At 39.0% G+C, this 22,858-nt stretch overlaps 1 protein-coding gene across 2 annotated transcripts; it reads right to left on the bottom strand.

The window, feature by feature from the left end:
* Positions 1–1,354: 1,354 nt before the first annotated feature.
* gucy1b1 (guanylate cyclase 1 soluble subunit beta 1) lies at positions 1,355–22,193 on the bottom strand. 2 transcript variants are annotated; one of them, XR_013932390.1, is made up of 14 exons: positions 22,060–22,193; positions 21,691–21,764; positions 19,839–19,939; positions 19,503–19,621; positions 19,019–19,216; positions 17,074–17,304; positions 15,930–16,046; positions 11,996–12,129; positions 11,124–11,321; positions 7,648–7,885; positions 6,753–6,893; positions 4,275–4,429; positions 2,215–3,902; positions 1,355–2,161 (listed from the first exon to the last, which is right to left on the bottom strand). XR_013932390.1 is itself a non-coding variant. In XM_080418020.1 (13 exons), exons 1-13 carry the CDS (start codon positions 22,060–22,062, stop codon positions 3,770–3,772), a joined length of 1,842 nt encoding a protein of 613 aa, XP_080274146.1. In that variant the 5' UTR covers positions 22,063–22,193; the 3' UTR covers positions 1,355–3,769. The 2 variants fall into 2 exon arrangements, 1 of the variants encoding a protein (XP_080274146.1); XM_080418020.1 differs by having other exon boundaries at positions 1,355–3,902.
* Between the last annotated feature and the right edge of the window lie 665 nt (positions 22,194–22,858).

Raw genomic sequence — 22,858 nt, 5'->3', positions numbered from 1 at the left:
ACACACACACACACACACACACACACACACAATCTCTCTCTGTCTGTCTGTCTGTGTACAGATTCTACACGGCATTGTATTATACATTGTCCCTGACTGAATTGTACACTTGTTTGACACAAATTGCTTTCATTTGAATATTCAATGTAGCTATTTGGTCCCAACCAGATTGACCTCTCAGTAAGGTTGTCATAGCTCTAATTATTTATTGCATGCAATCAATCTAAATAGTAATACTCTACTACACACACCTCAAGAGGATAACCTTTGTAGTTTTCAATCAACTGGCTCTGACAGGCTAAATATGTGTGTGCCAGTCATGTGTGTGCCAGTCATGCTGCGAGTGGTTTAGTGAAATGCAGTTTTAGATTCTGAATCTGGACATGGAAAACCAGTTACGAATGGCACACTTGGACCTTCAGTTAATAGAATAAAACATTTTCCCTTTCACCAACCATCCTGCAATATCACAAGACACCTTTTAGAGATTACAGATTACAGAATGACACATTACAAAATGTACATTTCCAGACAAGTGTCTGTTGCAACAGACATGCAACAGACACTTGTCCTCAACAGACACCATCTAATCTACTCTTATCTGACCAATCAAATGATCAGGACATGACATAACTCATCCTTATCTGATGCTCTGTTGCTGATCATCTTAGATGTGTAATCCATTAGCAAACTTATTGACCTTCGCCTGCAGCCTGCACTTAAAGGTTTTTCTGGCATTTTATCCTTTATTTAGATAGGAGAGTATAGAGAGACAGGAAATCTATGGCAGAGATGACATGACAGGATAAGGATTTGAACTCAGATCCTTGTGACTCTTTAGAAGTCTAGCACCCATCTAGCCTCTAGTGATTTAATGATAGGGTGAGCAATGATACATTATTTGATTAAGTATTAAAGGAGCTAATTTTGTCTTTTATCAGACATTCTTACAAATTGCAAGATCAGAATAAGATAAATAACACATTTCTATGGGATTATAATACCATAGAATATAGGTTATATTGTACAATATGTCATCATGCAAAGTATGGTTTTTCTTTATTTAATGCCTACATTTATGCAGGGTTTCATGTTTGAAAACTGTAGACTTTTAATTGACCACAAGGGGGAATACTTCACAAGGAAAAGCTCAGTTCTCAATCTCAAATCTAAGATGAATCACTGGCCCTGAATTGTACTCTTTACAAGCTAATCCATTTGTTCAATGAATGAATGATCAATCAATCAATAAATCAATCAGTCAATCAATCAATCAATCGGTTAGTCTGGCATAACAAGAAACAAAACAGGTATTAAACAAGTAATCTCAAAATCTTTTTACTTTAGTGGCCTCTTTATTGTGTAATTAATAGAATGAATACAGTGTCCAACTACAATAGTCTTAACAAAAACTAAACTCATATAAGAGGCACTTGGCACACAAGGGGGTTGGGAGGCTTCACAACATAAAGCAGCAACTGTGGATTGAATAATTACTGCAAATTCCAACACCACAGCATGAGACATTATACAGTAAGAATAAACATGTAGTGAATGAAAATGAAATATTAAACAGATGTGAAGCTTATCTAAATCAAACAGTGCAGAACAATTAGATATTTATAAAATGTATGTGTGTCAAATAGTGATTTCAAACTTTTTTTCCTTTTCTTTTTTCCATAACATTTTCACAGTATTCTACAAAGTTAATATATTTATTTTTGGTCTTTAGATTTATTTCCTACCATGTAATTCATAATAATGGTAATAAAAATGATCAGTGCACAATGTAAAGTACAAATAAATATATAGATCTCTAAGATAAGAATTATCTCAATGGTGATAAGCACTTTAAAAAATGAAAAAATTAAAATGTAGCCGCAAAGTGAATGGCATAGGCATAATACTATACTAATACTGCCAAAATATGTAACTTAAAACCTACTATATAGTGCATAAAATCATAGAATAGATAAATAGATTATAATCTATGGCTTAAGTATTGTATCATTATGTCTCCATACATCAGACAGACCTTCATTGTGCCTCTTATGGAACACACTAAACAGCCACACAATAGTGACACATCAGCTGCGGCACATCAATTGTAACACATAAAGATTTGGCACGGAGGTTTCACAGGTATGTTTTGGTGAAAGACCTTGAAAAGGAATAACTTGTATTTCTAGTGAGTTCTGAGAGGCAGATTTAGACAAATTGCACAAAACCACAAGGGAAAGTTGTAGAAGGACACTTGATGTGGTACTGTCGAATCAAATTAATCATTTCATATTCTTAATGTCAGTAAAAAGACAAATTATAGCACTACACATCTTAAAAAAACGAATAGCCTTCATAAACATACAAAAGACTCAGCTCCAATAGAGATGATGTCAAAATATAAACTTCCAGTTTGGAAGTGATAGCTGGGCCATAACTAAACCACAGGATCTAGATACATACATACTGTATCAGTTAAACTTATAATGATTTAAGACTAATAGCATTTCAAGATGTTTAAGTTGGTGAACACACCAGAGTTACCCAACCTTTCTCTACATGGGGTTGGTGCAAAATGGCTACCACAGAAATCACACCTGGTCTCAAAAGCACAAATATACAAAGTAAATATGTTTCTATGTTCCATTTAGACTACTTTGGCTCACTACGATTAAGGTATATACCTAAAATATGTGGCTGCGATACTCCTGGAAACCAGGAGAGGTCATGACAGAACATGTGATAGGAACACGCATGAAAAGAAAAGGCTCGCTTAATTCAAAACTAACTTCTAACCAACTTTGTTTCATCATTATGGAAAATATCTTCAGCTGTTATATAGATGTTCTTATAGAAAATACTACCTATAAATAACTGACATTTCTTTATTATTTGGTGTGGTCTAATATTTCTTTCATCAAAATGAACATCTATTAAAGCTACAATTCCCGTGTTTCATGTCTGTTGTCTCTCTCTCAATGGAGAGAGGTAATTGCAATGATGTTTGAACTACAACATGGCGCGCAACTGGTGTCCAGTCTGGTGCACCATCTGTTTCAAATAATCGTATTGACAAATCAGTAGGTGTCCTACCCGACACCAGGGTCAAAACGAGTAGGGGAGACCACTTCCAACCACTGCAGATGTGCTAAAAATCAGTGGTGGAAAAAGTACTCACATTCTTTACTTAAGTAAAAGTATCAATACTGCAGAATGTAGAATACTCTGTTACAAGTAAAAGTCTGGATTAAAAAAATCGCATACAATTCAAAAATAGCAGATCTACAAGCTCACAATGCATCGCATCGCGACGCATTGTGAGCTTGTAGATCGGCTATTTTCAAAAGAAGTGGGTAATGTATGTCTTGTAATAATAATCCAAATCTACAAAGTAACTAGTAACTAAAGAAGTTTTCAAATAATTGTTGTGGTGTAAAAGTACAATATTTTCCTCTCAGATGTAGTGGAGTCGAAGTACTGTAAAAGTACTGAAAATTGGAAATACTCCAGTAAAGTATAAAAAATACCTACAAATTTTACTTAAGTACAGTACTTGAGTAAATGTACTTAGTTACTTTACACTACTGGGTAAAACACACTCTACAATACAGTTTGGTTAAAATAACCTTTTATTCACTAATATGTCCCGGATTGTAGCTTTAATAGTGTTTGTTATCATGACTTCTCGTATTAGGAATCAATAAGCAATAAAACATCACTCATCTCCAACTGAAGTTGAAGATGAGTTGCAAGAAAGCACTAAACATGTTTAATTGTCTGTGTCTGTACTTTTCCTGGACAGAAACCACACCTGCATTGGTTCCTTCTTTCCTTTCATGGTGATCGGTCCACGATGCTCCAGATGGAACTGAGGGTCAGCATTCTCAGCAGACTGCAAACACCTGGAACATGATTTCAACAAAAAGGCAAACTTCATCCATGCAACTTGTCAGGGTCCGCAAAGGACACCAAAAAAGGTAGTCTCTTCTTAATTCGGAGTTGTTCACTCATTTAATGGATTCCACCAGGGGATTTCAACCCTTCAGTGGCCAGTATAAAAAAAGCATTATATTAGTCTTCATTACCATCTAATGAGATCATTACCATCTAATCACGCCATCTTACACAAACCTTAGGGTTGACTAACAAAATAAATGAGCTAGTCAATACACCATAGCAAGATTATTGTACAAGAGCAGATATAAATGATCATTATCATTATCATTCTATGATAATGTGCCACAGATCTGATATGCAAAGGTAGTTGATCTCACCGGTAAGTGTATTCAGAGACATTTATTCTCCCCTTGTCACCAGTAGTTTCTGTGCGGCTGGTGAGGTTGACTGTGTTTCCAAAAAGGCAGTAGCGGGGCATTCTCTGACCAATCACCCCAGTCACCACTTCTCCTGTGTGGATCCCAATAGTAATCTGCAAAGAGACCACAATACCTGACTGAAACTGCATTCCATTTCCACTGTGGATGGCATCAGTATCATTTGAGAAACAGTGCCAAACAAATCTCTAAACAAATGTTCAACTATGGCCAGAAATATTACATACGTATCTACAATACTGACAATTGCTGAGGAAACATGCACTGTAGGTGAAATCACGATAATTACACACAACACATAGATGGGTTTCCTGTTTGTAAACATGAGAGGATGATGCGCGCGCAGTGGCGGGATGAGCCTGTAGAGGGCGCTATTACCCTAAAAATATCCTATACCCTATTACCCATAAAATAAATGGTCTTCACCAGGTTTAATGAAAGTAGATTAAATGATGCAGTTTGTAATATCTTCTTTACTCAATAAAAATGATTTGTCGGAAGTTGGATCTGTTTGTATATAATAGCAGCATTATGCCTATTATGCCTATAATAGCAGCATTATGCCTATCTAAATCCCGAAAATAACAATAGAGTGAATGGCGCTTCCGGTTCGTTCTCCCCCGCGCATGCGCAGATTGCACACTCTGCTCTGTGATGACGTCGCGCGGAAACCCATCTATAGGGCTGGTGGTAGGTGATTAGTCGCTGACAAATTATGGATTCATTAATTTTCTTAAGGCAAAACAATCCTGACATCTATTGCTTAATCTTGAATAAATGCACTGTTAGTGTTTATGCATAGACTAACATTTTATTATAATTGGTCAATGTAAAACTTAAACAGAGGACTATGTAAATGAATTGTGCTCAGAGATAAATAAAATATGATGACAACTAGTCTGTAACCCAGCTTAATGTCTCCTGTTACTCCTACTGTCTGTTGTCATAAATTCCCTCAGCTGACTGCTGTTTTGGAAAATTTCGGTGGGTCATCTTAAGGTTAGCTTCTCCATAAATCAGTATATGGACAAAATGATGCAGTCCGGTTTTAAATCCTAATTTTTTTAAAACACCTCTGGTTGTCCTCTCATGCTTTTCATAGAACATATGGCCTAATATTTACATTTTCACATCTACCGCTTATTGTCTCCAGCTTGAGGATGTGAGAAAAAAACCTCAGAGTTTGGAACAAATTTAATGGGAATCTATTTTTAACCACAGGGTGGTGAGATGATTTGAGACTGTCTCCATGGCTAATATTGGACTCCTCTTCAGCCAATGCCATGTGCCTCATAAACAGGCCTTTGTTAAACAGACATTATTTTCCAAAGTTAAGTCCCAACAGTCATTGATACAATAACAAACTCAACAGTTCAAGTTAAACAAAAGTCTGCTGTTTTACATCAAAGCTTTTCCTGCTTGTTATGTCTGAATGGAAATGTGTTCAGTTGCACAGACACATTTAAGATCATTATACTGCTGCAATCACTAATCAAAATGGTCCGATGGGCAAAGAGATAATTTTAACCTGGGTTTTAATGAACCACATTTATTATGCTGTCATGCTTTTCTATTTCTATTTCTAACAAAAACAACAACAACATATATACAGTATGTGTGTGTGTGTGTGTGTGTGCGTGCGTGCGTGCGTGCGTGTGTAGGTGGTGGTGTGATGTGCTGTTACATTTTATAATGTAAGTTTTACATACATAATAATATTGCATTTGGATGAATCTATTGTTGTGAAAAACAGTAATGTCTTGAATGCTGAAGGACCATAGCAGTGCTACTCAGTTGTCAACATCGGCCACTTCGTATACATTTTCCGAAAATTGCTTCAGTTTTTAGGTATTGTGTTTTTAAACATTTAGTTTAGTATAAAAGTTACAGGATGTACCTGAACATTTTTGTCAGTGTTAGCTAAAACTCACTGTATCGTTAAAAGCTCAAATTTGAATTATTTCGTACCTACTATTTTCACAGATGTATTGGATAACATTGCACAAATCTTAAGGCTTGCTTTAGAGGAATGCAGTCATTTTACATCAAAGTGTAGTGACTTTCAAAGTGTGAATTACCTATACCTAGCAACTTTAAAGATTGTTTTTTCGACACCGTTTCAACATGAATGACATTGAATGACGTTACAAAATGTAGGCGAGATCTACTAAACTGTACACTGCTTACTGTGTACACACCAGATGTTTGGAATACAAGAGCAATGGAAAGAAATCATAATTGACTGGTATATGGTCCTTTAACCACTTTCAACCTTTCGGGCATGTCATTAAAGGCAGAAATTGTAAAAGATGGTAAACTAGCAGATCTACAAGCATCATAATATACTGTGCTGTGAGCTTATAGATCGGCTAGTTTAGCTATTCGTCATACAACGAAGTATATATGACCTGTGTGTACCTGTACTGGTTCGTCATCCACTTTGACCTGCCCAGCGATCTCCAACATATCAAGAGCCAGGTGGCAGATGGACTGGGCATGGTGGGTGCACGGCTCTGGGAGACCACTCACTGTCATGTACTTATCACCCACTGTTTCAACCTGTAGAAAGAACACCACCACCACCACCACCACGCAATTATCCATCTTCACGCCATCAGCTGGGTGTCATCAAACCACAGTTTGCTTTTGTTTCACGTGACATCACGTGGTCCCGCCGAGTAACAATGGCAGTTCTCCAACAGCACAGCCACAATCAAACTGAAACATCTTGAGACAAACACTTAAACACTTACGTCAGCCTTAAGACATCCAGGGCCTCTTAGAGGGCAGTTAAAAAAAAAACCTGGGACCACCTAGTCATTGAGGTTGTAGAGTAAATATTACTTCTTTTGGTGACCCACTGCCTGAAACCCATCCCTTGGAAGTGGCATGGTCTGTTTGACTTCTCAAAGTGCATTCTTGTCTGAAAGCCTAGAGTATAAATCTGCTGCACGAGGACGGTAAAATGGTGCAGTCCCCTCTGCAAAACTACATTTTGTTTGTAAGTTGGTACAACCTTTCTTACCAGGAGGCATCCTAGTCAGTCAATGAATATACTTTAAAATACTTTGCATGTTACTGACTTGTATGAGTTCAAAATGCATATTATTTCAGAGCTGGTGAATATAGGTCACAGGACCATGGTTAAAGCAATCAAAGTTTAAAGGACCAAAAATCTTATCTTATCTTATCTAATCTGATGTACATACGGATCTTTATCAGGGTTGTATAGTATAATGGATATTCCAATACATATAGGAAATTTGCATGATAAAGCAATTATTCTCTCCCACATAGAAATTGCGCTGCTGACCTTGTACACATATGGATTCTTCCGAGAGTCTGTCAGGATGTCGAATCGTGTGTAAACATCATTGAGCAGGTTGACAATCTTGATGGCCCCCTCGGCGGAGGCATGCTTGCTGCAGAAGACATTGAACCCTACGATGCCGCTGAAGAGGATGGTCACGTTGTCATAGCGTTTGGCTGGGACCGGCCGCTTGTGTCGCAGCTCATTGGCCACAGACGGGGGCAGAACGGAATACAGCAGCCTAAAAAAAGAGGCAAAGACCATGCATAGATTAAGAGAAATGTGACGGTGCACTCATGCAGACGCGTAACACACCAAACACGCCCCGGGGTCTGTCCAGCAGTATGATATTGGGATGGCATTTAACTTGAACAACACTCCACACCTATCTCTAAATTCTTAACACACGCTGTTCTTCTCAGACAGGGAGGGGTGCTGTTTCTATGGTAACCGGTTAGATCATGGCAGACTGTCAAAAAGGGAAAATGTCTTAAAAGATGCATCAGAATAGAGAAGGTCACGTAATACAAACGTAAACGTGCCACCACGTGCACACACATTTGCTATGCATTTCGGACTTAGTACTTGGAATAATCACATGCCACGAAAGCACTGAAAAGCAGTTGAAAAGCGCTGCTCTTAAATATTTATAGAGGAGCCCAGGATTCTAATCAATGTTGTGAGCCTGAATAATCTCCCAAGGCACTTTCAGAGTGGAGTATGACACGAGGAATAATAATGGATTTCAACAGCGAAGACAAAGTCTTCCTCCTATGAGAAGATGGGGTTTGCAATAGCTCTTACTGAGCAGAAAGTGCATTCCACTTCAGTTTGTGTCCTGCTGCTGTGGCCAGATTGCCACGACAGATCCTTTTTTATGGAAAGCCAGAGTCAAATGTAGGCTCAAAATGACATGGACCTGTGGAATAGTTAACCCAATAAGACCGGGAACGCATCTGTGTCATTTTAGATTTTTAGCTATAGCCGTTATTTTATACTTATAGATATACAAGCTTGTAGATCTGCTATTTTTGAAAAATTATGAAAATGTGTGCAAATCTTTGAATATATATATATTTTTAAAGCAAACATTTATAACTCAAATCTTTGCTTCTGGGGGTCCCTGGAACAAAATATTTTGAGATGGGGGTCTGCGACCAAATACATATCATTTTGGGGGTCCTTGACATGAAAAAGTTTGAGAACCACTTGATATTATCATAGCAACATACGGTTTTCAGAAAACTGATTTAGAAGACATTTGTCGATGCGTTCACGGACTGAATGGGTTAATGCAAAAATATGTGTCTAACAATAGATTGTGACTGTACTATAGCTCAGTGGTTCTCAACCTTTTCTGGATCAGGGCCCACTTGAAAATCTTGAAAGTCTTGGCGGCCCACCCATGGTCAGATGGTGGTCAGATGGGTGGGACGCATGCATTTTCAGAGCATGTTTATTTTAATGATCAATCAATCGATTGTGTTCAGGCTTGGATCAATGGAACTAACATAGTATACTTGAAGTTCCTATTTATCGGTATCACGTGATTTAAAGAGAGAATATACCATAACGTATATATTTTTTTGAATATCAATGTTATATCATCATTAAAATCTTTTGGACAACTATTTGGGGGCCCACTTGCGACACCCTCACGGCCACCCAGTGGGCCCCCGGCCCAGTGGTTGAGAACCACTGCTGTAGCAGGTTCCTGCAGTCCTACAGCCATAATACAACATGCATGTGTTTAACCCATTCAATCCGGGAACACATCTGTGTCATTTTAGATGTGAGCTATAACCATTTTATTTTATACCTTGGCTATTTAAAAAATAGCAGATATACAGGCTCATAGCAAGATCTACAAGCTACGAGCTTGTAGATCTGCTATTTTTCGATTAAAAAATATATATATTAAAAGATTTGCACAAATTGTCACGATTAAAAAATATATAGCAGATCTACATAGCCTGGTTCCAAACCATAGACCCCGCCCACTCTCTGAGTGGACTGCCTCTTGGTCTGGTGTTGAAATGTGAGCCTAGGATATCTTCGATACCCTCCAGTACCGTCCAATGAGAGTCGGAGGTGGGGGCGGGTCTAACGACAAACCAATCAGCGAATATCTACTAAAACAAGCTGTGCGATGACGTCAGATGCAGGCGGATCCGTGGATCTCTTGTGATTGGTTTAGGGAAATTCGAATCCCCTCCCCCTTGCAATCGCCGACACTGCAGCCAATTTCAGACTGAAGCTCCACGCAGCTTTAGGCTGATAATGAGGCTAAGATCTACAAGCTCATAGCGCGGCACTTGGTGCAGCGCTATGAGCTTGTATATCTGCTATTTTTGAATAGCCAAAGACATCTAAAAATGACAGAGATGAGTTCCCGGATTGAATGTTATATTATTTTATTTCCCTCTTTGTCTTGCTTCTGCTTTGTCTTTTCAAATGAATAATGTCTTCTTGTTACTCTTCTTCATATAGAGAAGCAACAAGTAACCACTCTGCCTTTCACATTCAAACACACATATCTGGCTGAAATAACAGTGGTTCTGTGTTGCAATAGCAAGTACAGGGTAAAATCACACCCCATGCTCTTACTTCATATTTTATACTTATACAGATGTAATAACCCAGTAATAATTGTTATTACCAGAAGATGGGGTGCCATGATATTTTTCAACCCTAAAACCTGATCATAAGGGATTTTTTTCAACAACAAAAAAGTGTACAGAAATTGTTAAAATTATGTTTTATGTGGACACGCCTCTAGTTCATTAAGTATACCTGGTTCTCACCTTAGCACCTCCTCCACCACCTTAGCACCACCCACCTGTCCTTGTCCCTCCTCCTCCTCATGCCCACACCTGTTGTGTTATGATAATGAGGGGGAGGGTATGGCTTTGTGATGTCACTAAAGCGCTGTTTCTCTATTGGCACGTTTGACCCTCAAGGTTTCAGCCTCCAGGAAGAAACTCCAAATAGTCAGAGAAGACATAAAACACCATAAAAACACCACCGGGGGGCTTTATGAAGTTCTATCAACCTCATAGACACATGAAAAACAGAAAAAGTGCAAAACCATGGCACCACCTCTTTAAGTTGCGTGAGGTAGCAGACAGAAGGGTAAAAGCTTGTAAACATAGTTAAATAGTATCTACTCACTGTACAGTAAATGGGTTGATACTTAAAATCATATTATGGACACACTGTGTATCAGCTATTGCACAAATTATGTCACTGTAAACATTCAAATTATTTACAACATATTCTTATACCGGGAGTTTGGGTCAATCTGTTTTGCGGCAAACCTGTTTCTGGTGGTGGTTTGTGATGGTACATTCATGTATAATTATAATATACTATGGCCAGGGGAAAGCCCCTCATTGCCTATAATAAAACATATATGTTTGGTTTGTAGACTGGACTGATGGCCCATTAAGAGAGAAAGGGGGAGAAAAAAAGGTTCAAACCTATCCGTTTTCTTCTTCTCATCCTCCAGGGCTCGGAGTGTGTGCTGTAGACGATCAGTCAGGATTTCCAGCTCTTGGGTCAGCTTGTACTCCTCGCGGAACTGTTCCCCCAGCAACACCAGGTCACGTGTGGCATCGTGCAGTGGTATGTCACTCAGGTAAAGCCCTCTTCGTGTAAGATCATCCAAGTTCATAACGCTAACCACAAGGAGAGTGGAGATCAAAACAGAAAAAAAAAACACACAATTAGTTGTCATTAGAATCAAGGTCATTGGGTGATGCTGGTAATCATAACGTTACTGCTACCAATATGCGTCTTTATTTTAATTATTTACAGCATTATGCAAGTTTTAACAAGTATAGCAGAATGAATCAAAATGGCAAAAAGCAGAATGAATGCATCGATTACATCTTATTACATTTTATAACATTAGGGGCTACGTTGGGATTTAGAATTTTAGTCTGTGATTTGTTCTAATCTATAGCAATGACATTTTGTAATTCAAAATGTCTAGGTATAATTTCAACATCTTTACCCGTGATTGACATACAGTAGTTGAATTAAGATGTAATGTATAGATAATATAGATATATAGATATGTTCATTTATGCATGTACCTCCATGTCAAACACGAAAGAGGAAGTAATGAAACCACAGGGTCTCTGGTGGGGGTCTCAAGCTCATAGCTTGTAGATCTGCTATTTTCCACAATATTTATCTTTGGAACCGAGCCAAACATAATTGAATGCCTCAACTCCTACAATTCCATGTGCTTGTCGCAGGGTGTGGGTGGGGGGGGGGGGGGGGTGATTATTTTGGGGGGTCACAGCCTGAAAACATGAAAACATTGAGAACCCCATGTCTACAGTACCTGGGTGAGCAGAGAAAAAGGATGTTCTCAGCCTCCGGCAAATAAATCATCTGTCCTTTCAGCCTGAGACAACTGATCTCCACCCCGGTAAGCTCGTCCTCATTTTCCACAGTCTCCACATTCAGCAGGCCCTCCTGTTAGGGTTACATCACATTTTCAATCAATGGAGACTGGAGCGTGTCATTTTATAGTGAATTCATCCATAGATATATGCAAAACACTATATCAGACTACTGCTTTGCAGAAATTACACGAGGAAAACCATTATAGAACATTGGTTATTAATTTTCAGAGGGAAATGCAGTAAAACACAGGATAATGCAAGGTTATGCTAGCACAGACGATATTGGCAGACAGGTGCAATGTACTGTAACAGCATGCTTTTCTGTTTCTTACACTAGTCTATCAAGAAGGACGGTTGACTCACAGAATTTTTAAATGCTTTTGCCTAACAGTCTGTGCCCCCACACACATTTCTATTTAACCTTTGCTGTTGTCTAAATAACTCCTACTGGAAACCAAAGTAGCCAAAGCCTATCTACTGTAATTAGCTGCAAAAAAAATATGGAAATTCAAAAATGTATTTTAAAGATACTTTGAAATATATTTTCATGTCCCAGACCGCTGGTGTAGCGGTCCGGGCACCTAGGCTCCAAAGTAGCCTGACAGCGCGTCGCAGGCTCGAGTCCCAATCCCGACGGCCTTTGCTGCATGTCACTCCCCATTTCCTGTCAGCCAACTATCCTGTCAATAAAGGCACAAAAGCCCAAAAGAAATATCTTAAAAACGGAAACGGAAAGGGAAAGGAAAGAAGTTGACAGCTCAAGTCACACAACTTTTGCGAGGCAGAGTTAGAGACTGGCTTGAGAGACTACTCTTAAACTGGTTGTTACAACATCATAATAATGCCTTAAGAGAAGAAGTTGAAAGAAGTGGAGAAAACATTTCATATACTATCTAAAACTAGACGGTCTACTAATTCAGCTCAACTGCTTTTATTATTTGAGTTAGGAACTTGACATACCCTAGTTTTTTCACATTCCCACCTCATTTTCCTGCCTTCACATTAGATTTTCTGTTGTAATCTATGAACCACATTTCCGTCATGAAAAGATATATTTCTCTCATGCATAAGGACGTTGACAGATTTTATGGCCACTTGGCTTTTAGCGTCAGCCCCAGCATACTTCTCTAAAATAACCAGAAACCAGAAAAAAAAGGTCTATGAACACATTCCATTCTGTACAATCAAAACATTCATGTAGACTCTGTTTGGATTAATGGTGTATTTTCAAGATTGAAGAGGGTTTTATTTGTCACATATATGTACAACCAGCGAACTGTTGGTGTGGCATATTCCCCAAGACAGTGTTAACAACAATACAATATAACAACAAGATAATAATAATGATAATACTGGATGTTGTGAAAAATAAGAAAAACAAAGATAAAAGATAAAGTTGGCAAGAAGATATAAACATGTGGCCTACATAAATACTCTGAGCAGTTTAACATACTGGAATATACGGTAGTTTAAACTTCTGTTGTTAGCTAATCCCAGGTTTCAATGTAGCAGTTAATATACCACACACCACACACTCACTATCGTCATGTAGTCTTTTGATCACTTGAAAAAGGCTGAAAGGGTCGAAACGTCGTATCTGCTGTTTGTCGCAAATGAAAACTTGGAGCATTCAAAAAGTGAGTTGCGAGTCCCCGCTTTGTCTTCATGATTCTGTTCTTACAGTTTGGCTCAGCACCAAGAGACGGAGGATGTGCGTTATTTTTTCTTTAAAAGTCTTTTAATCACCCCATTAATCCCAACTACCTTCATCATGGTATCTCAGGATATCCTGATGACGATAGTTCACTGTCGAGACATTGCTGTAATTTGTTGATTAAGGGATTACAACTGTATATGGAGCTACAGTTAGTGTGTGGTATTTCATTGCTGACACTACTAGCAAGAAAAGTGGAAGCAACACGCACACCAAATTGCTTTCTCTCTTCCCTCGTGCAGGCAATCAAAAAGCCACAAAAATCCAAAAGGAAGTAAACAGGGATTCAAGCAAAAACGTCCCTATCTTGTGAAACGGCATGAAAGGAGCCTCCACACTAGCGCTCTATTTCCTAAACTATTAGCATGATATGTAAAACTATGATATTTCAGTTCAGTATTATCATTGTGTTCCTGTGGTTCCACATACAGCCAACCAGTTGTAGAAAAATCACAGACTGAGACTTTAACCGTTTTTTACCCTTTTTTTCTCCCCAATTTAGTTGCATCAGGAGAACCACCGTGTTGAAGGATGCAAATGGCAGCCTTGTTACTGGGTTCTGTCATCACAGAGAAGTACTTGTTCTAACTGCACACACAGAATATAAACGCTCCTGACTCTCAGAGCTTTCTGCACCATGGGCCTTCTAAATGACATCCCACTTTCACTTTTTAAATCACACAGCAACAGTCTTCTTTTAGGATAAATACCTCCATATTTCATTTCCACGAACAAATAACAGCTATACATGCTCTGCTTTAACTCTGAAGCATACGTTTAGATTTCCAATTTAACACTGAATGTGTTTTATGGGCAGGAGTGGGGACATAATAGCCTGCTCGTGGAGTGTACACCTCTCCCTATATCAACAAATTATGGCATCCATTATCTGTAGTTATCCATTTTCAATTTTGAACTTCAGTGTCTTGCAGATCTCCCTGTGGTTTCATCTTTTGGAGACTGTCATTATACCGAAAGCCTTACAGTAACTCCAATAGTGGGAAATCTGTGCTGCATTCAATTTAGTCAATGACACAATCGAGTTTGAATGACATGGGATGGACTACAATGGTAATAAAAAGCCTTTTCTAAAGCCTAAACTACAAATGATGTTGTAGTCTAGCCAGTGGGCTGTATTTTGATGACTTGTCCATAACAAGGACCTTCCTCAAGAGGTTAACCACTTAAACCCCAAACGTTGTTGAGCAGAGTACCTCAGGGCTCTAACTATACTAGTGTCTTTTGTGTTTTCGCTCTACATTAAATATCTTCACTGGAAATAGACAATCTGCTATATGTTTTCCCCAGCAAACGGGTTTAAAGGGATAGTTCACCCAAAAAATTACTTATTTTCTCACCCCATGGAGACTTGAATTAACACATTGCATGCCAGTCGCGTAGATCTACGCGAACCTATTTAAAGCCGCAGCGTGCCAGTCGCGTAGATCTACGCGAACCGCCGATTCCCATGTTAAGTGCCCCAGGTGCACTTTCCGAATTTTTTTGATCCATTTCCGTTTCCGGTTTCCGGTCGGAAACGGAATTATTCGGGTTCCGGTTTTTTCGATCGTATCCGCTTCCTGTCTGGGATCCTGTTTAAAACTCGATTTTCTCTGGTTGTTGTTTTTCTCCTCGCTGATCACTGTTTACCGTTGATCGGCTGTAGCTTCAAGATGGCGGCACGGATTTGGAAACTGTTTTCGCTCGCCGTTTCTCACGGATCCGCTGTGTGTTTAGAACCAAATGAACGCGCACTTTTAACTTATTTAGCGAGGTCTGTGGCGACATGAAAAAAACTAAAAAACAACAATAAAACGCTGGCACTGGTGAGTACATTATGAGATTAAACTCTGGCATGGAATGTGTTAATGGATATTTTTTTGTTTTTGTCGCATTCCTAAGCCAATAATTTGATGACCAGTGGATCCGGTAGGCAGCGGTTCCGGTAGGAGACACAAAGGAGACTCTTTGTGTCTCCTACCGGAACCGCTGCCGGTCATCAAATTATTGGCTTAATAATGCGACTAAAACAAAACAATATCCATGAATTCAAGTCTCCATGGGGTGACTAATCGATAGAAAAAAAGTCATTTTGGGGGTGAACTATCCCTTTAAGTTGTTAAGACAAAAGGCTGACCAAAGGTTGTTAGATGTACCTTACTCCTCAGAACGAAGACAGTGTTGATGTGAGAGAGGATGCCGTGGTAACTGAAGTCGATGTGTGGACGGACCAAGGAGAACACTGCAGGGAGGTTACAGGTACCAGGCTGAAGCTAGGAGATCAAATCCAAACACATGCTTGAATGACACATGACAAAAGCCTCATTCATAGATCAGTGCATGAAGGTGTTGCGCGTCGCTTTTTCTTATTGTAGTATGCAAGTAATGGCTCAATTTGAGCTAAATACATGCTCTGCTTTATTAGTGCTCTAATGACTGTAATCATGCGCTAATGTGATATAATGTTGTTGTTAACTGACCAACTACCCAGTAAAACAGTGTTCATTTAACTCTGAGTGAGTAAAAAAAAATGGACCCTACACTGTAAAATCCAGTGTTCATTTATCTATCAGAAAGTAATTGCACCATAGAGTTAAAAATAATAGAGAGGGCAGCCGAAATCCCCTCCCATCCACTTGCATTGAGTTGCTCACACAGCGCATGGGCCGAAATCACCCCTTCTTCCGGGTTTTGAAATGTGGTGGGCGAGGCTATTTCGGGCTTTTTTGCGTCACAAAAGTGCGCAGCCCCGTGCGCAAGCTCGTGTGCATGCTCGTGAGTCGAGCCCATTGGTCGAAACCATTTTCGCTCGTTCGTGACAAAAGCCCCATCCGTTTTAAGCTGCAGTACCTATGAATGGCCAGCATGTCCATTTGGCTTCAATGAAACCACTGGGTTCTGGGGGCTTGAATTGCACCCTTCCATTTGGTTGCATTTGTACACTCTTTGTACTAAATTTATACACTCAGAAATAATACATTAAAAAACGCAAGCACCGTATTGGGTAGGGCTATCGTGATCATGACTTTTTACTAATTTGTACTAATTGTCCTACAAATAACTGCGAGTGCAATTAACGATGTTAATGGAACATAAAAAATCAATTTCTGTTTGTTTTTTATGCTTGTAAACAAAAATTGCAACAAATAACTACAAGCTCACAATGCGGCGCGATATCTGCTATTTCCCCAAAAAACGATTGAGCAAAATAATTGCGATGGTCTTAAATAATTACGATTAGGCCCATTATGCAAGAAGTGTGACATGCCTAGAGCACCGGTATTGGGTTTAAATCCTCACCTGCGGCAGCACTCGATAAATGGCGTCCCCGCACTGTGTGAGCATGAGGTCCTTGTCAAACATGAGGTGGAAGGGGAAGGCCTTGCAGAAGGTGTAGGGGCTGATCCGCGTCTCCTGGGTGCCGTTCTCCTCGACGCCATCCAGATCATCGTAGAACGCCTCCTCCTCCGACTCCTTCTCCTCGATCAGGAACTTGACGTGGTCACACTCCTCGTTCTTCTGCTGCACCACCTGCACAACGTGGACGTGTACACCAGCATATAGATCAGTGGTTCCTTGACGTTTTCACGTCAAGGAAATGAATATGAATTTATCCGTCTGAAAATATTTTGTGCTATCCTTTTAGCTTTAATGTCTTACAGTACAAGTGCTGTTTACATTGCAGACTAAGTATTCAATCAATCAATCAATCAATCAATCAATCAATCCCAAGGACCCCTGGGGGTCACCTGACCCCACTTTGAGAACCACTGGTTCACACAGAATAGAAAGATAAGATAGATACATAGATTGACAGACAGACAGACAGACAGACAGACAGACAGACAGACAGACAGACAGACAGATAGACAGATAGACAGATAGACAGATAGACAGATAGACAGATAGATAGATAGATAGATGCAATATATAGATGGAGTTAGTAAAATATATGTTTCAATGATATTGTTCAAGGGTTTATTGGCACACAAGGCATGCTGACGTCAAGATGCTGTGTGTTCTGTTGCTACGGTAACAGTGGGTAATATTTCCAGAAACGAGGTGTCACATTTTGGGCTGTCTCTTGTCATTTTCAGGTAGTTTCATTGCACGGAGCTTCCTCTTCGAGGGTGTGATGTAAAACCACATCCTCTTAAATCAAGTTCTCCTGCTAATACAGGCAACACTGATAGATCGAACGATAGATCGAATTCCACAGTTATTGGTCAAGATTATCGTCTCTAATATAGGGTATGCATTATTAACATGACTATGAAAAACTGTTGGAGCTGTATCATCCAGCAGCTAATGTTGTTGATACTGAGATAGATCAGTCAAAATCTAATTGTGTTGAGATGCCAGAGAATAAGTCCCCAGCTACAAAATGAATAGTTTGATAGTGTAGAGGCAAGACTAATGATCTAACAACATACAATTAATTCAAAAAACTAAGACTTCTGCAGCAGCAGACCCTAACTCAGATCTAAATATATGCTCTGACTCATAGACGTAATAGCCAAAAGCCTTACTTAAACTCATTGCTGGATTTATCATCGGACAGTGCTTTTCCCATTTAGGCATTTGGAACTGAATTATCTGGAATGTTATTGTAGTGTTCTGTAACATTATGATTCGAGTTTTCCATTACTTCCTTACACACACAAAAAAAACATGCTTGCAAGCATGGAAATGAAACATTACACTCACTAACCACATGAATTGACCCCATTCAATGAAGTAGATACTGTAGGGTTGAAGTGGTTAAAATGTGATTGGGAACAATCAAGTCATGTGTTTTCGGGAGCCGAGTAAATGTATGACGTTATCAGCTTGTGATGTTTTGTGTTTGACTTCAAGTTGCTGTAAGTTATACTTTTTGGTTAAAGCAAAAAGCTCTATATTTCGATACAGTAGTAAGAGTTTTTGTTCAGTAGCACTGTCTCTCCAGCTTTTTAATAAACACAAAATTAACTTTGCTCCTTTTTTATTTCATCACTTCCAATTTTACTTGTTTATCCTGTATCCGGTATAGTTCTCTGTCTCTGATTGATTGGACAGCCTGAAAATGTATTTTCTGTTTGCTAAAGAGCTGGAGAGAAGGGGGGGAGACCCCTGTTAATGAACAAACACTCCACGGCAATGATTATTAACAGAATATAGAGCTATTTAACACTTGTTTTAACAACCAGAAATATCACACCACCTTTCAGTAACAAGGACAAATAGTAGCAGTAAGCAAGCAGACCTTCATCTCTATCTCTGTTCCATGGATTTGTTGAGCAACGGTCTTAATGATGCCGATGACAATGTCCTGCAGACCTTCCCTCTCGGAGTAGTAATGAAGGATCAGGTTGTTCCCCTTCTCTGCATCTGTGCAGCGAAACGAAGGAGCCCTCATCCCTGGATAGATGGTACCCAGGTGGTCATGCAGGGCATCCAGATTCTGAAAATTACATCAAAGAATAGCAAATCATGTTTATTTGTCCATATTCATCCTAGTGTCCCTATTTCTGGCATGTCATTATAGGTGTCATATATTATTGTGAGCTTTTAGAGGCTATTTTCACGAAGATTTGTCGAGTATACTTTTTCAACTATAAATCAGGCGTAAAGACGCACAGGTTACAACAGGTCTAGATGGGTTAAGTGGTTATGGTCATTGCCGGTTGTGTTATGATGAAAACAGCACAAGAACACTACAGTTTCTACTTTTATTCAGCTGTACTTACTTGCAGGAATTCACGAACATTAGACCCCAAAACCCGCAAGATGGTATCGTATCCTGATTCTTGGCAAAATTCGAAGAACATTTTCCCAAACATCTGCAAAATTGTACCTGCATCGATCTCTGAAAAGATATGCATTGCTCATCAGTTTACAACTAAGGTAGCCAGTTATAAGAAAATAATGTTTCTATACAGTACCATCTGTTTCACCCCCACCAATATTTAGATATTATAAATTCAGATACTGTGTACTGATACTGTATATCAGCTGACTGCCACTAGTATGGACACTGGACAAAAGTGAGGGATTACAAAATACAACATGATTAGGACACTTACTAAGAACTTTACTTGCAGCTGCAACAAGGTCGTATGTTTTGGCATCATCATATATGATTCTAACAAGGAATTGACCCTCAACATCAAGCTGGGCTTCCCTCCTGAAAGAAAGTTCAGTTGTTTAATTATTTAGAAGATACATTTTTTGGACAGCTCAGATAGGCAACTTTGCTAAAGATTAGATTTGACTGATGTCATACCACATTTACATGATTAATAATTACATTTACTAAGGTTTAAATCTAGCATTAAGAGAGGTATGTGCATGCACATCCACTATAGTGTCCCAGTGCAGGACAAACAAGAGATCAACACAAATGAAATTAAGTCTGCACATTGGATATGCTTCCACATTCTATTGCAACCTCAGTTCAGTGTTGGATCATCATCAGGAATGCATAAATACATTCTTGAAATAGATCCAGACTGGAGTGAATCGATGAACTGAGCTTGCAATGAATGAAAAGTGGGAGCAAGCAGTGTGCTGACTTTAGGGCTGGGAAATCAACCAAAAATATATAGAACCAATAACCGACCTATAACCGTATAATGGAGAATTGCGGGTTTTCTTTTTTAAATTATTTTTTCTTATAATATCAATGAATCGACACGAAAGAATTCAAACACATCTTTTATAATCCACTAAATCGATTAATCTGATTAACCACTTAACCCTGTGTTGTACAATGCTGCCGTAAACAAAAAAGTGATAGTAGCCAATCTACAAGCTCATAAGGCGTCGCATCGCAAAGGGTTGTGAGGTTGTAGATCTGCTATATTCACTATTTTCGTAATCAAGGCAAACGTTTGAAATAATCGCGATGTAGAATTGAAGTCATATCGTACAGCCCTAGCTGACTTTATTATTTATTTATTAAAAGCAAAGTAACCTGGGGCTTGGTACAGTTGGTGAACCAATGCAATGTACACTAAAGCTAATTGAGGTTGTGATTTCAAGACATTTCAACAGAAAACAAAACAGATTTGAAGGGCTGACTAGCAGCCACCACTTTCACAGAACTAGCAGCAACAGCTGAACAAACATACCAAGTGTAGAAAAAGTTTAAAAAATCCATCAAGCCTGATGAATTGCATACGAAATCATTAAGAGTTACATTTTCAATGATAACATTATCAATATTAAATACCAATGTTTTTGGTGGGTATGCGGTATACCTATTCATAACGTTTACACAAGGCAGCCACTACTGTTCTTTCAGCTTGGGTCAAGTCTAGGACAGCCCACATAGGCAGCAGATGAAAAATAAACTTGGCCTTGACCCAGCCAAATATTTAAGTTCTCAGAAAAGTTTAATGATGAGGAATGCATGGTGCAATGTTGAGCCCAGATTTGAAGTAAGGAAAACCAGGCATTTATCAAGTTGTGGGTTTTTTATTCTTTAGAGACTGTTATTGTATGATGGGCTGTTGTATTGTGTGACAAACTGAGCTATTAAACCTATTTGCTGTCAAGGTGTAAACTGATTCACATGCATAAACCTGCAAGAGATCTGATCATCAGCTTAAGTCTACTAAACCACATTAAAACCGGGAAAGCATCAGTGTCATTTTAGATTTTTGCGCTGGCTATTCAAAAAATAGCAGATCTACAAGCTCAATCACTGCGAGCTTGTACATCTGCTATTTTTGAACATTTTTGAAAAATCTTGAAGGTGTGCAAACTACCGATTTAGAAGGCATTAGTAGAATCTGCTTCAGTTCTTAATGGGTTAAGTAAAACATGTATAGTGTTGTAGGCAATAACTAACTTTTTAAGCTGTAGATGTGGATCTGGCTTCATTTTGTCACTTTTAAACATTATTACAGTAAAAAAAGCCATTCTGAAACTCACTTGATGTCTTCCCATACTTCTGGTCCATAATTTCTTAAAACCAGGAGCTCCAAGGCGTGATTCACAAAACCATACTGAAAACATCAACAGAGAGAGAGAGATCTACTGTAGGGGAAACTGCTTGGAATGTGCATACAGTACAGTAGACAGGACCTCATAGGCTACAACTACAACCCCACTGATTACAATAAACAGATTCACATCTCGACGTCGTTCAGTCACAAATAATAATAACAATAATTGAAATGGTAGATTACAGTCATATTGTAAAAGGTTGAATAATCATCATAACATTGCCTAGAGCACCATCAGACCAAAACAGTCAAAGTAAAGACGTTTGCGTCATATAAGATCCTTATGAAAACATACCATGACGCACGCTGTTCTTCGCCGATCCTTGTCTTAATTATGATTATTAGCGGTCGGTGTTAAGTTTGTACATTAAAGAAGCTTCATGCCTTGTTGATGCTGCGTTTGGTTGCTGTGCGCCCGTTACCTTTTTCCTCAATCGGGGAGTGACGGCGAGTCTGTCCAATAGTAGAGCGAGGAGCATAATACGCACGACAAAACTGACCAATGAAAACACAGGGAAGCTTGTCCGGGGCGGGCCTGTCCAGCTGATACAGGGCAGAGCCTTGATACAGGGTAAAGGCAGTGATTCTCAGGACCCCCAGTTTGATAATATGCATTTGTGATTCTCAAACATTTTCGTGTCAAGGACCCCCAAACTGGAATGTTACACGGACCCCCAAAGGATTTTGTGCCAGGGACCATATTTTCAAAATATTCAAAATGTTCATAATTTTAAGGATTTTTCAACATAGAAGAGAAGATTTGTGTTAAACCATTTCTAAATTGTAATTTTTTTTGTTGGCAAATAGCACATCTACAAGCTGACAATGGTTGGCATCGCTACAATTCTCAGCTTGTAGATCAGCAATTTTTGTGGTTAAACTGATTATGATGATATGTTAACAAATGTTGCTGGGGACCCCCTGAAAGCCCTTCAATGACCCCTGGGGGTCCCTGGATCCCATGTTGAGAACCACTGAGATAGGCCACAGACCCCTATTTGATACGATTATTTATGTATGTATTCATTTGTTTAATCTCTGGGACTCCAATCTACACTGTAAAATCCTCAGTGTTAAAGGGATATTTCACTTTC

The sequence above is a fragment of the Gymnoscopelus braueri genome, assembly GCF_963280865.1.
Source record: "Gymnoscopelus braueri genome assembly, chromosome: 2".
In the NCBI taxonomy this organism is placed as follows: domain Eukaryota; kingdom Metazoa; phylum Chordata; class Actinopteri; order Myctophiformes; family Myctophidae; genus Gymnoscopelus; species Gymnoscopelus braueri.
Note: the sequence above shows the minus strand (reverse complement) of the source record. Positions and strands in the feature narration are given on the sequence as shown.